The sequence below is a fragment of the Cervus elaphus genome, chromosome 29, assembly GCF_910594005.1.
Source record: "Cervus elaphus chromosome 29, mCerEla1.1, whole genome shotgun sequence".
NCBI classification, from domain to species: domain Eukaryota; kingdom Metazoa; phylum Chordata; class Mammalia; order Artiodactyla; family Cervidae; genus Cervus; species Cervus elaphus.
This window is the reverse complement of record NC_057843.1, coordinates 2,105,040-2,117,955: the sequence shown is the minus strand read 5'-3', so window position 1 is coordinate 2,117,955 and position 12,916 is coordinate 2,105,040. Positions and strand designations below refer to the sequence as shown.

The 12,916-nt window shown below is 50.4% G+C and overlaps 1 protein-coding gene across 6 annotated transcripts in view; it reads right to left on the bottom strand.

The window, feature by feature from the left end:
• Positions 1 to 12,916, bottom strand: part of PALLD (palladin, cytoskeletal associated protein) — a 383,456-nt gene that overhangs the window by 26,795 nt on the left and 343,745 nt on the right. For 5 of the 6 annotated variants that reach the window (XM_043890641.1, XM_043890645.1, XM_043890640.1 and 2 more), the window contains one exon: positions 3,223 to 3,729. The exons of the other annotated variant lie outside the window; for it this stretch is intronic. In XM_043890641.1, the coding sequence (XP_043746576.1) occupies positions 3,223 to 3,729 (507 nt within the window). The remainder of the gene's footprint in view (positions 1 to 3,222; positions 3,730 to 12,916) is intronic. 6 annotated transcript variants of the gene reach the window in all.

Genomic DNA, 12,916 nt, shown 5'->3' with positions numbered 1-12,916 from the left:
CGCCCTCTGCCCGGCCCTCCATTGAGCAGACACCAGATGCAAAACCACATCTCCACAGACTGTTTATAAGCTACTCTTTTACAGATGAGAACAAGACAATGCTAAACACAAACAATGAAATAGCCATCAGTGCAACTGATGATTAAGAAAATAGAGATATCTGATTTGCTGTACGGCTCAGGAACTTCCAACAGGGGCTCTGTACCAACCTAGAGGGGTGGGGTGGGGAGGGAGATGGGAGGGAGGGTCAAAATGGAGGGGATATATGTGTACCTATGGCTGATTCATCTTGAGGTTTGACAGAAAACAACAAAATTCTGTAAAGCAATTATCCTTCAATTAAAAAAAAAAAGATAAAAAAAGAAACTGCCCCCCCGGGAATTCTATGGTCTATGCCCTCTGGTTCCACGGGGGTACAGGTGTGACCACTCTGTCTGTCTGGCTTTGAACACCGTGTTAGCTCCTGCATCCCCAGGGCCTGCTCTGTGTCTTGGTCAAGACAACTCACCATTGCCTCTCATGGCTGAGCAAGAAAACTGCACAGGTCACAGAACAAGGACTGGGATGGACCTGTACACACTGCCATGTCAAACGGTAACCAACAAGGACCTATTGGATAGCACAGGGGACTCTGCTCAATGTCACGTGGCAGCCTGGATGAGAGGAACGTTTTTGGGAGACTGGATGTATGTATATGTGTGGCTGAGGCCCTTTGCTGTCCACCTGAAATTCTCCCAACATTGTTAATTGGCTGTACTCCAATATAAATTAAAAGATAAAAGCAACACCAAAAAATAAAATAGAGATATCTGAAATTTGCATTTAAGATTTTGGTATCAGATAAGCAAGGAAGCACCATAAAAAACCAACTGAACTAACGCATTCCGAACTACTTCACCAAGTCACTACTTCACCAAGTCACTTGTAATCGGTCTGCTATGTGCACTTGACACATATGGCAAAGCTGTCCAACCAGACGAGTAACAGGTGAGTGAATCTGAGCCTGCTGTTACAATCACAAGTGCCCCACGAAAGAAACAAGTGACTGAAGAGGGCCGACTGACCAGGGCTGGGCGGCTCCTACAAGCTCAAGGGCGCCGACTGGTCATGGCAGCCGGAGAGGGACACCCAGTCTTGGGCAAGTCTGAACTGATCCATCTGAGTTACTATGATGGCTAAAAAGTTACTGTTTCACCTTTAATTCAGAATGCAAACCAGTGATCCCACAAGTCTACAGAGGAAAAATGCTCCAAAGGTTGTATGAATCAAACCAACAGAAGGAATTCTTTAAGTGTGTGTGATTTTGCAACGGGAAATTTTTTGTGGGCAAAAGGGTGACCACATAACTGTGGCTTCTGGGCTGGCATAGAGCTGGAGGCCTGGGGTCACCATTGAACGTGGTGTCAGAGGGCCCACCTCCCCTGGGTACAGCTTCCCACAGCCATAAAATCGGAGTGATGTCCCCATTAGCTTTGAAGAAATGGCAGGAGCTGCTGGTCTCTCTGGTAATAATTATAAAATACCATGACTCCATATGAGTAACCATGACAGAGACTGCTAAGAGGTAAGCACTTCTGTTACTTCAGATGAGCCTGTAAAACTGCTGAATACAAGGGAATTTCAAAGTTGGAGACTAGAATGAACTGTTTCTGCCTAAGATGATAAAAGATGTGACACTGCCCCCCTGTCCAAGGCGGTGGTGGACTCATCTTTCATCAAATTCCAACTGACAAGTGTTGCTGTTGTTGTTCACTTGCTAAGTCTGACTCTGAGACCCCACTGACTGCAGCACACCTGGCCTCCCTGTCCATCACCATCTCCCGGAGCTTGCTCAAACTATTGTCCATTGAGTTGGTGATGCCATCCAACCATCTCATCCTCTGTCGTCCCCTTCTCCTGACTTCAATCTTTCCTAGCATCAGGGTCTTTTCCAATGAATCAGTGCTTTTCATCAGGTGGTGCAAGTATTGGAGCTTCAGCTTCAGCATCAGCCCTTCCAATGAATATTCAGGACTGATTTCCTTTAGGATGGACAGTCCAAGGGACTCTCCAAAGTCTTCTCCAGCACCACAGCTCAAAAGCATCAATTCTTTGGCACTCAGTCTTCTCTATGGTCCGGCTCTCACATCTGTACCGGACTACTGGAAAAACCATAGCTTTGACTAGACAGATGTCTGCCGGTAAAGTGATGTCTCTGCCTTTAAAATCACTGTCTAGGTATGTCGTAGCTTTTCTTCCAAAGAGCAAGTGTTTTCATAGCCCTTCCATAGTAAGAGGACAAAGGGTATCACGTAACAAAGAGACAAAGGTTTGCTCAGGCGAGAGGATGGACTCGACTCTGGCTGAAGCCCATGATTATACCACTCCCACCCTCGCTCCCCTCCTTATGTGACTATTTACAGTCACCTGACTAAGCTTTTTCCCATAAGGACCTGAGAAGAAGCCAGATCTCAATCGCAGAATTCCTCAGGCAGCCTTTAGAAAATGCCTGACAACGCAGGACGCGCCCAACAGGCACTTCTGGACACACTTGGAGGGCAAACAGCAGTCTCGTCTCACAGGAGCCACAAGCCCACCCCAGGGTGGGAGCCTGCTGTGAGTGTCACTCGCATTCTAGGGTCTCCTCACTTTTATTCCCACGCGAAATCCTACTGAGGGTCTCCTCCTGTTCTCTCTGAAGAGTACTGGGGTCCTGCCAGCCCTGAAGCAGGATGTCGACAGGGAGAGGGTTGAGATGTGGCCCTGGGCTTGCCCTGGCCAGCAGGCATTTCTGACCTCCTCAGTGGATGGGTGAGTGCCAGCTCTTACTACACTTCAAGACGTGCCAGACGCCTCCCATGGGTCTGTTTTGCCAGCTTATTTATCCTCACAGGGTTTCTAAGTGAAGATTTTAGAGGGCTGCCACGTCAGCACTGTGACCTAAGGAAAGCCATTCAGAGTCCAGCAGAAGATGATGGAACCCTGCAGAGATGGGGTGGGGGGCTGGGGCCAGGGCTGGCTGCATCATTCATGCCTGGGACAGGGCCTCACGTATCGGCATCAAATGTAGCCACTGAACGTCTGTCCCCTCCAACCACTGCCCGGATGGACAACGTGCGGTGGACGAGTTCACTTCCTGATCCCGGGCACGAAGGGACTGCCACCTCCCCTCGGCGCGCACCCAGCCCCCAGCTGGGGCCCCCACCGTGTGCAGACCGGTGCAGAGGGGTGGTGGGCACTCACGCAGCGGGGGCGGCGCGCGGCAGGCCAAGGGCGGAGACCCCGGTGGAGACGGTGCTGGCGGTGGCTGGCTGCGAGGGCAGCAGGGCGCGGAGCAGCGCTGCAGGCGCGGGGCCTGGGCGGGCGGCGCGGGACGCGGGACCCGGGCCAGGCGGAGGTGGAGGCGGCGGCGGCGGGAAGAAGTCGGGCCCTGCGGCGAGCGCCGGCGGGCTGAGCGGCGGGGGTGGCGGCGGGAGCGCGCCCCACTCGGGCTCAGAGGTCGGCGGGGACGCGGGCGCCGGGGACCGGGGCGCGCTGGGGCTCAGGCTCTGGGCGGCGATGAACTGCTTGGGGCGCGCGTAGCTGAAAGAGCTGGAGGCCTGCATGGCGGGCGCGGGGCGGGCAGCCAGCGCGCTCATGGGCTCCGCGCGCGACTCCGGGGGCTCCGGGGACGCGGGCGGCGAGGGGCGCGCGCGGGCCTCGCGCTCCCGGCGGATCTGCTGCTGCAGCTGCTGGATCCTGAGCGCGTCCCTGCGGGGAGAAAAGGACACCTTCAGATGTGCGGCAGGGACGGGGGCGGGGACCGCGCCCCCCAGGAGCCCGAGGGCCACCGAGGACACAGCTGATCAGCGTCTCACCGCACTCAGACCTGAGGCGAGCCGAGCCGGCTAACATGCCAGGGGACGCTGTCTGACCCCGGGAGCCACAGCACTGCATTTTAACAGAACCAGAATCTCTTAAGCGGAAAACTTCTATCCTGAGCTCTCACCCTCTCATCTGGGGCCTACGTTTTGGGAAAAATTTATCACAATGGGAAAGTTAAAAGAAACACAGATTTAACATATTTTTGGCAGATTTACCTGAATCCAGTTTGCCTACCTCACTGCTGTCAACTCTAATCAATGAATACCACAGGCTGGTCTGGGGGTGGGGTGGGGTGGGGGGAGACCCACTTTGATTTCTGCCTTTGCTCCCTAAAAAACACATGCAAAGTTTATTCTACCCCAGTTTTGAAACTGCCAACTATTTATACAAACCTTAATACATACTGACATTTGGCATCACATCTGAAACATACATATAACACCCATCGTTCATGTGCAGGGGTTCAATAAGCAGTAACAAATTATTAATTTTACAATGCGCTGTGCTGTGTCTCTCAGCTGTGTCCAACTCTTTGTGACCCCATGGACTACAGCCCTCTAGGTTCCTCTATCCAGGGGATTCTCCAGGCAAGAATACTAGAGTAGGTTGTCATGCCCTCCTCTAGGGAATCTTCCCAACCCAGGAATCGAAGCCAGGTCTCCTGCATTGCAGGCAGATTCTTTACTGTCTGAGCCACCAGGGCAGCCCAAGAATACTGGAGTGGGTAGCCTATCCCTTCTCCAGCAGATTTTCCCAACCCAGGAATTGAACTGGTTTCTCCTGCATTGCAGGTGGATTCTTTACCAGCTGAGCTACCAGGGAAGCTCTGGTATTTTACAATAATGCAGCTTTAATTCCTCAAGTATTTTCCACCAAGCAGAGAGTTTGAATTTTTTTTTTTTATAAAGAAGCCAGCAAGTAGCTAGCAATCAGCTAAAATCGTACTCTCATTTTACTCAAAAACCTTTCCTCTCGAGCTGAGTTTTGCATCCAAGATGTTTTCCTTTATCCACACCAGACAGTGACCACGGCTGCCAGAAGAAGCATCAACAGCAGGTGGCGCTCTAAGCGCAAGTGATACAGAACAGTCCACCGAGAGGCAGAGCCATGCTAAGTTGAAACCATTTAAAACTAAAAAGCAACCCTCCCATTGAAACCTGTATATTACCATATGTGAAATAGACCAGTCCAAGTTCAATGCATGAAACAGGGCACTCAAAGCTGGTGCACTGGGACAACCCAGAGGGATGGAATGGGGAGGGAGGTGGGAGGGGGGGTTCGGGATGGGGGGGGGGACACATGTACACCCATGGCTGATTCATGTCAGTGTATGGCAAGAACCACCACAATACTGTAATTAGCCTCCAATTATCATCAATTAATTAACCCCCCAAGCCTTCCTTATCTATAGGCATTAAATCTTCAAATTCAAAGTAATAAGTGAAACTGAAGCTCCTGATCAAAAGTTAAAGAAAAAGATTCAGATCTGTTATCAAGTGTCACTAGATACAACATTGGCCAAGGAATCGTTCAACTCCTTCCCACGAATCGATTCCCCACTATAATTTAACAGTGAAGTGATTACAATGAAGCGCATGAAGACGCCTTCTTGTGAACTGAAAAGTGTAAGGAGAATGGGGCTGCACGCGAGTGTCAGGAAGCATTTAACAAGAGGCTTCCTGTGTGCTGTTTTGGATCTGTCAAGAACCCTCTGGCCCTTATTGATTCCTGAATATTCAGGAATTAAGAGGGCTGAGGAATCCAGGCATTTCTCATTACAGTGATAAGTACTCTCTTCCTTATTATGAGGCAAATGGTAAAAGGTGATCGTTTGCAACTCTCTCTCTTTGATAGGGATCATCTTATGTTTTGTAAGTCTGAAATTTTAATCTTTGTCTTTGCTGAGAATAACCACCTTGTAAGACAGTATATATGCCCACGCCATGTTGATTAAAACACCTTTGCTCCATCAGAGCTTTGGTCCCCATGTCTTTCTTTCTGTCTGTCTTTGTCTCTCTCTCTCTCTATTTCTGGCTAATTCCTTGGAGCGCGGAGGCCCGCTGAGCTCACTTTCTTGCCCGGGCTTCTTCTAAGCCCCTCTCGAGAAGGCGCACTGTGCCTTCACCCACTCGAGAGGGCGCCCGGTGCCTACGTGCATCAGCGTGAATCCTGAGAACAGGGCTCTATTGGCTTTCCGCGCAAACCAGGGGATAGCAGCCTCTTTCTCTCTCTTCCTCTCGGAACCACGAGGTTCCGGTCCATTAAAGGACCAGCAAGCGCTATCAGCCTCTCTCTCTCTTACTTTCTTATCGTCGACTCCGGACCACCGGGTTCTGGTCCATTAAAGGACCAACATGCGAGAACCTGAGCGGATCAGGCAGGCTCCCAGCAGCAGTGAACTCTGGGCAGTCCCAGTGGCATGGGCTGAGACTGGGACGCTCTGCTGCAGGACGTGCACCGGGACCCACCACTCCTCGAGGGACGAAGAACTGCAGGGTCTGATGACACTGGCGTGCCTGTGCACTGGGGCAGATTATGGACCATGAGAGACAAAGAGACCAAAAAGCCCAGCTGCCACTTCTGAAGAACCAGGAGCAAAAGCAGGTACTTCGCATGCCCCCTGCACACAACACCACCAGAGGGACGGGCAAGCCACCTAAGCCACCCAAGCCACTCCTCTGGCCCAACTCCTGGACACACAACTACCCACACCCCACAGAAGGGAGCCGCTCAGCCTCTCTCTGCTCCAGGAGTGAGCAAGCAAGGGCACCTGTTACTTGCTCTTGTTGCCCACCTGTCCCCTGCCCCTCTGCAGCAGCAGGGGTCCCAATAAAAGCCTTGTATGAATTTCTTGTCTGGCCTCTGGTCGATTTCTATTGATTGGGGAAGGCCAAGAGCACTGGTGCGCAACACTACGGAGCTTAGTTCCAATGCTTTAAAAGCAGCCGTGCTGCTGCGATACACTGGATGCTGAAGTTCATCACAGACGTCTCTGTGGCTTGGGTAGACTGAACTGACCCAAGAATGGGACTCATAAACACCATCCACCAATGGTGACTTTCTGACTCCCCAGATGCTCCTTTCTGACCTCCCTGCCTTTACTTTCTTCTTAATTCCTACCCCCCGGAAGATGCGTCCTACCCCTGGACTGTCTATCCCCCCACCATCCAGCTGATCTGCCCCAGGACTGGGGGTGATCCGTGAGCCCGTGGAAGGCACTGTCCCTCCTCTGGGCCAGCTGGGCTCAAGACAGCCAGGGCTTCAGCTCGCTCTGAAGGTATTTCCAGCCTGGCTGTGTGAAGCTGCTCTGGCACCTGGCTCTAGACATCACGCTGTCTCTGTGTCTGTGTGGGGACTCCCCTGCCCCAGGTCAGGGATGGCCCCTGACAAGCCAGGCTTTTCAAAGAAGTCTGCCAAGGAAGCTCAGACCATCACGATGCTGGTTCTAATGTTGTCCATGGGCTCAAGCCTCCTCATCCAGGCATTAAAAGCCCCACCACATTTGCTAACTTGCAAGGGCTTAAAACTGCGAGACGCCACTGTTAGCAGTAAGTGCCAGGTCAAGAAGCTAGTGCAGTTTCTGTTCATCTCACAAGTGAGCAGGCATCCTGGTGATCCGTTCCTAGAACAACCTGCATGAAGAACCGGGCCACGCCTTCCACCCCCCACTTTGTGCAGGTGAGGCTGTAACAGGCAGAGCACAGCAGGGCTGGGGGAAGAGAGCCGAACAATTGTTTTGAATCTGAACATTTCTGACTTGGTTTCTGGGCAAATTCTAATATTAAAAAAAAAAACTGAATTAAATGATTCTCACACCTGGATTCTGAGATGACGAAATGCATGAATCTAAGTCACTTTCTCAGTTCCCAAGTTATTTTTATAAAACTAGGCTTTCACAGAGAGACAAAAAAGCAAATGAAATGAAAGGTCCCAGAAAGGCAAGCTTGCTTGTGGCTTCAGGAAATTACCCAGTTATTTGTCACATTCACATCAGTCTTAGAGATGCTTTCCTGGATCTGACTCCAAAGCAAGGGGAAAAAAAAGCAAATATAAACAAGTGGGACTACATCAATCTAAAATTTATGTACAGTAAAGGAGATACCATCAAGACAAAAAGGCAACATACTGAGTGGGAGAAGATAGTTGTGAACTGTATATCCGGTGAAAGTGAAAGTCCCTAAGTCATGTCTGACTCTTTGCGGCCCCATGGACTATACAGTCTATGGAATTCTCTAGGCCAGAATACTGGAGTGGGTAGCCTTTCCCTTCTCCAGGGGATCTTCCCAACCCAGGGATCTAACCCAGGTCTCCTGCATTGCAGGTGGTTTCTTTACCAGCTGTATATCCTGTAAGGAGTTAATATCCAAAATATATAAAGACTCATTCAACTCAACAACAAAAACATAAACAACCCAAACAAAAAAAAAAGGCAGAGGCACTGAACAGACATTTTCCCAAGGAAGACATACAGATGCCAATAGGCACATGAAAAGATGCCCAACATGGCTAACCAGCAGGGAAATGCAAATCAAAACCACAGTGAGGTGTCACCTCCCCTGTGAGAATGGCCATTATCAGAAAGGCAAGAAATAACAGATGTTGGAAAAGATGTGGCAAGAAGAGGAAATTTCTACTGCCTAGCACAGGGAACTCTGCTTGGGATTCTGCAGTGACCTAAATGAGAGAAAGAATATGAAAAATATTAATAGAAAAAAATTTAAGAAAAAAAAATTTCTGCTAGGAGGAATGGAAACTGGGGTAGCCACTATGGAAAACAGTATTGAGATTCCTCAAGAAACTGAAAATATAATGACTACAGTATGATCCAACAACTCCACCTCTTATGTATCTGAAGAAAATGAAAACACTAATTCGAAAAGATAGATGCACCCCAATGTTCACAGCAGCACATTTACAATAGCCAAGATATAAAGTGAACCTAAGCGTGCACTGAGGGATGAGTGGATGCAGAACGTGTGGTGTGTACATACAGTATGCACGTATGTACACACATGCACATATCGGGGTGCTACTCAGACATAAAAGCAGAGAGACAACGCGGACGGCCCTGGAGGCTACTGTGCTAATAAATGAAGTCAGTCAGAGAAAGACACGTGCCATGTGACTGTCACTCATATGTGGACTCCACACAAAGTACACAGGCGAAGACATCAGTCTAGCTGCTACCGGAGGGACGCGGTTTGGGGGGTGAGCGGGTGCGGGGTCAAGTGGGGCCCACTGCAGCGTGTGGGACACGGCACCATCGTGCTCTACACCTGAGACCCAATAAGAAAAGGAAGCACTCGGCATTTGTAAAATTCCTTTCAAAAAGCTATTCAGTAAATAACAGTTCAGCACTTTTTTGGTTTTCCCATTGTTTCTGCTGCCCTTTCTCTGAAAATGAAGGAAGAATATGAAACTGATGTGAGTGTCCTGGGGACGTTGCGTAAGGTGGGAAACTCGGGTGGAGGCTCCCAGCCTGAAGCAAGACAATGAGGCCATCCTGTTAAAGTTGCCCCCGTCCAGCCCCTTCCGTTCCCCTCCTCACCCCACCACACCCCAGTTCAGAAAGTCTCAGCAGTTCTCTGCTCTTCCCTCCCTCAATTCTGAAGAACGAGCTCACAGGACTCTGACGCACTTGCCACAGCCTATGTACAAAGGGGAACCTGCTGAGTGACCTGTTCAAGGTCACATTAGTTCCTGGAGAACCAGGCAGGTACGCGGAGAACCTGGACCTTTAACGTGGCTTCCAAGGAGCCTGTGGTCCCTTTCCCTCCTGAGGACCCTTCACTCTCCTGCCTCTTTGCTTCCATAGCAACCTGCGCCTTTCGGATCTGACAACTGGGCGGTGCTTTAAATGTCTACACATGTAGGCATGGACTCTCCACGGTGAGGTGGTGCAGCTCCCGGAGGGGATGCGTCAGGACTAATGAGGGGTCCTGTCCCTCTCACAGGAATCACGACTCCCCATCCTCCCACCCCCGACCGTCTGGGCACAGTTGCCAGCAAGAGCGGATTCATGGATGGCTGCGTGGGGAAGATTCAGGTTTCACAGAGGGAAACGGAGCTGTGGAAACCATTTTCAGTTTCCGATTCCGTACTCTCTGTCGCCTGATGAAGGCAGCCTTGGAGAAGCCAGGCAGCTGGGCAGCCAAGTGTGGGGGCAAAGGCCGGCCCGGGAGGCACCGGCTAGATGCACACTGTCCCTCTATGAGCCCCACAAGCGCCCCACACACAAGCACGGCCACACCCACCCTGGCTCCCTTTCAGAGAGGACCATGTTCTTCCTGCAGGGACTGCCCTCTTCAAGGGCAAATGGACAACAGGGGCGCGTGGGGAGGGGGCCTGGAGACAGGGCCAGGGACTGCGCCGGGGTTGGGCTCCCCACCTTCTGCTCACAAAGCCACGGCCGGGGGGCGGGGGTGCTGGCCTGGGAGAGGGGCTGACAAGCCCGTGGGTTAGGTGAGGTCAGGGCACGGGGGGCTCCAAAGCCATGCGCTGCTTCGTCCCATCCCGACTGCTCAGTAAACAGAAAAAGGTTATGAAAATGCTAGTTGTTATTACCACAGATTGCTCTGTCCCTGGGGGCTGTAGCCCAAGGTCAAAACGAACGCAGTGAAAGCAGACTTCTGGAAAACAGCTTCTGTGTGACTTGGAAAGTCCCAGGGCTCACAGCAACGAGATGGAGCAATCACAACTGTCCGCAGGGACGCCTGGGGTCGTGAGGCTGGAAAGCAGTCACGCTCTCAGAGTAAACAGGCTGTGGGGCGCATGCTCTCTTTCCCTTCTGACTGTGATACAAAAGCCCTGCACACTCTGCGAAGTTCAGAAGGACTGTAAGGCTAGGCGGGGACCTGCAGCCCGCTCACACACGCGGGGACACGTCACGGGCCAGCACAACCGCCTGGCGTGTTCAGACAGGCGGCCGACACAGGCCCACCTGGGACCGCCCAACGCCAGGCGGTTTCACACGAAGGCAGGTAAGTGAGCCTGGGATAAGTGCTGGGTGCTCCCACACAGAGTCCTCTCCCACTGGGACGAGGGCTGAGCGTCGGATGTCTGAGAGCCCGGCAGGCTAATGCTGGGCGCGTACAGACAGGAAGGGCTTCAGAAGGACTGGGTCAGCTCCCTCTGTGACTTGCTACAGGAGTCCATCAGCGCCTGTGTCCTGCATGCACGTGTCAGTGTGCGTCTTCCAGCACAGAAACAATGCCCATTGGGTGAGAGCGACCCAGCACCCAAGTACCGCCCCTGGAGACAGGTATACAAGGGCTGCCCAGGCGGCTCAGGGCTAAAGAACATGCCCGCCAATGAGGAGGCCAGGGTTCGATCCCTGGGTGGGGAAGATCCCCTGGAGGAGGAAATGGCAACCCACTCCAGTGTTCTTGCCTGGGAAATCCCACAGAGGGGCCTGGTGGGCCACAGTCCAGGGGGTCACACAGAGTCGGACACAACTGAGCACCTCTAAGCACAATAAACAACAGGTATACAGGTCACAGTCCAGGGGACAACCACTCACCCCGTCAAAACAGTTAGGAGGAGCCAGATGGGAACACGCTGCACTGGGTTCAAGGGAGGCTATGAGTGCAAAGGGAACTATTAACATGTATCTAAAAGCATCCCCCAAGAAAAACAAATGCAAAAAGGCAAAATGATTGCCTGAGGAGGCCTTACAAATAGCTGAGAAAAGAAGAGTAGCTAAAGGCAAAGGAGAAAAGGAAAGATATGCTCACTTGAATGCAGAGTTCCAAACAGCAAGGAGAGATAAGAAAGCCTTCCTCAGCGATCAATGCAAAGAAATAGAGGAAAACAATAGAATGGGAAAGACTACAGATCTCTTCAAGAGAATTAGAGATACCAAGAGGACATTTCATGCAAAGATGGGCTCGATAAAGAACAGAAATGGTAGGGACCTAACAGAAGCAGAAGATATTAAGAAGACGTGGCAAGAATATGCATAAAAACTATACATAAAAGATCTTAATGACCCAGATAACCATGATGGTGTGATCTCTCACCTAGAGCCAGATATCCTGGAATGCAAAGTCAAATGAGCCTTAGGAAGCATCACTATGAACAAAGCTAGTGGAGGTGATGGAATTTCAGGTGAGCTATTTCAAATCCTAAACAATGATGCTGATATGCCGGAAAATTTAGAAAACTCAGCAGTGGCCATGGGACTGGAAAAGGTCAGTTTTCATTCCAATCCCAAAGAAAGGCAATGCCAAAGAATGCTCAAACTACTGCACAACTGCACACATCTCACAAGCTAGCAAAGTAATGCTCAAAATTCACCAAGCCAGGCTTCAACAGTATATGAACCGAGAACTTCCAGATGTTTAAGCTGGATTTAGAAAAGGCAGAGGAACCAGAGATCAAATTGCCAAAATCCGTTGGATCATCAAAAAAGCAAGACAGTACCAGAAAAACATCTACTTCTACTTTATTGACTATGCCAAAGCCTTTGACTGTGTGGATCACAACGAACTGTGGAAAATTCTTCAAGAGATCGGAATACCAGACCACCTGACCTGCCTCCTGAGAAATCTGTATGCAGGTCAACAAGCAACAGTTAAAACTGGACATGGAATAATGGACTGGTTCCAAATTGGGAAAGGAGTACATCAAGGCTGTATACTGTCACCCTGGTTATTAACTTATATGCAGAGTATATCATGTGAAATATCGGACTGGATGAAGCACAAGCTGTAATCAAGATTGCTAGGAGAAAGAGCAATAACCTCAGATATGCAGATGACACCATCCTTATGGCACAAAGTGAAGAGGCACTAAAGAGCCTCTTGATGAAAGTGGAAGAGGAGAGTGGAAAAGTTGGCTTAAAACTCAACATTCCAAAAAAAAAAAAACAAAAAACTCAACATTCAGAAAACTAAGATCACGGTCTCCAGCCCCATCACTTCATGGCAAATAAAAGGGGAAACAATGGAAAACAGTGACAGACTTTATTTTCTTGGGTTCCAAACTCACTGCAGATGGTGACTGCAGCCATGAAATTAAAAGACGCTTGCTACTTGGAAGAAAAGCTGTGACCAACCTAGAACAGCATATTAAA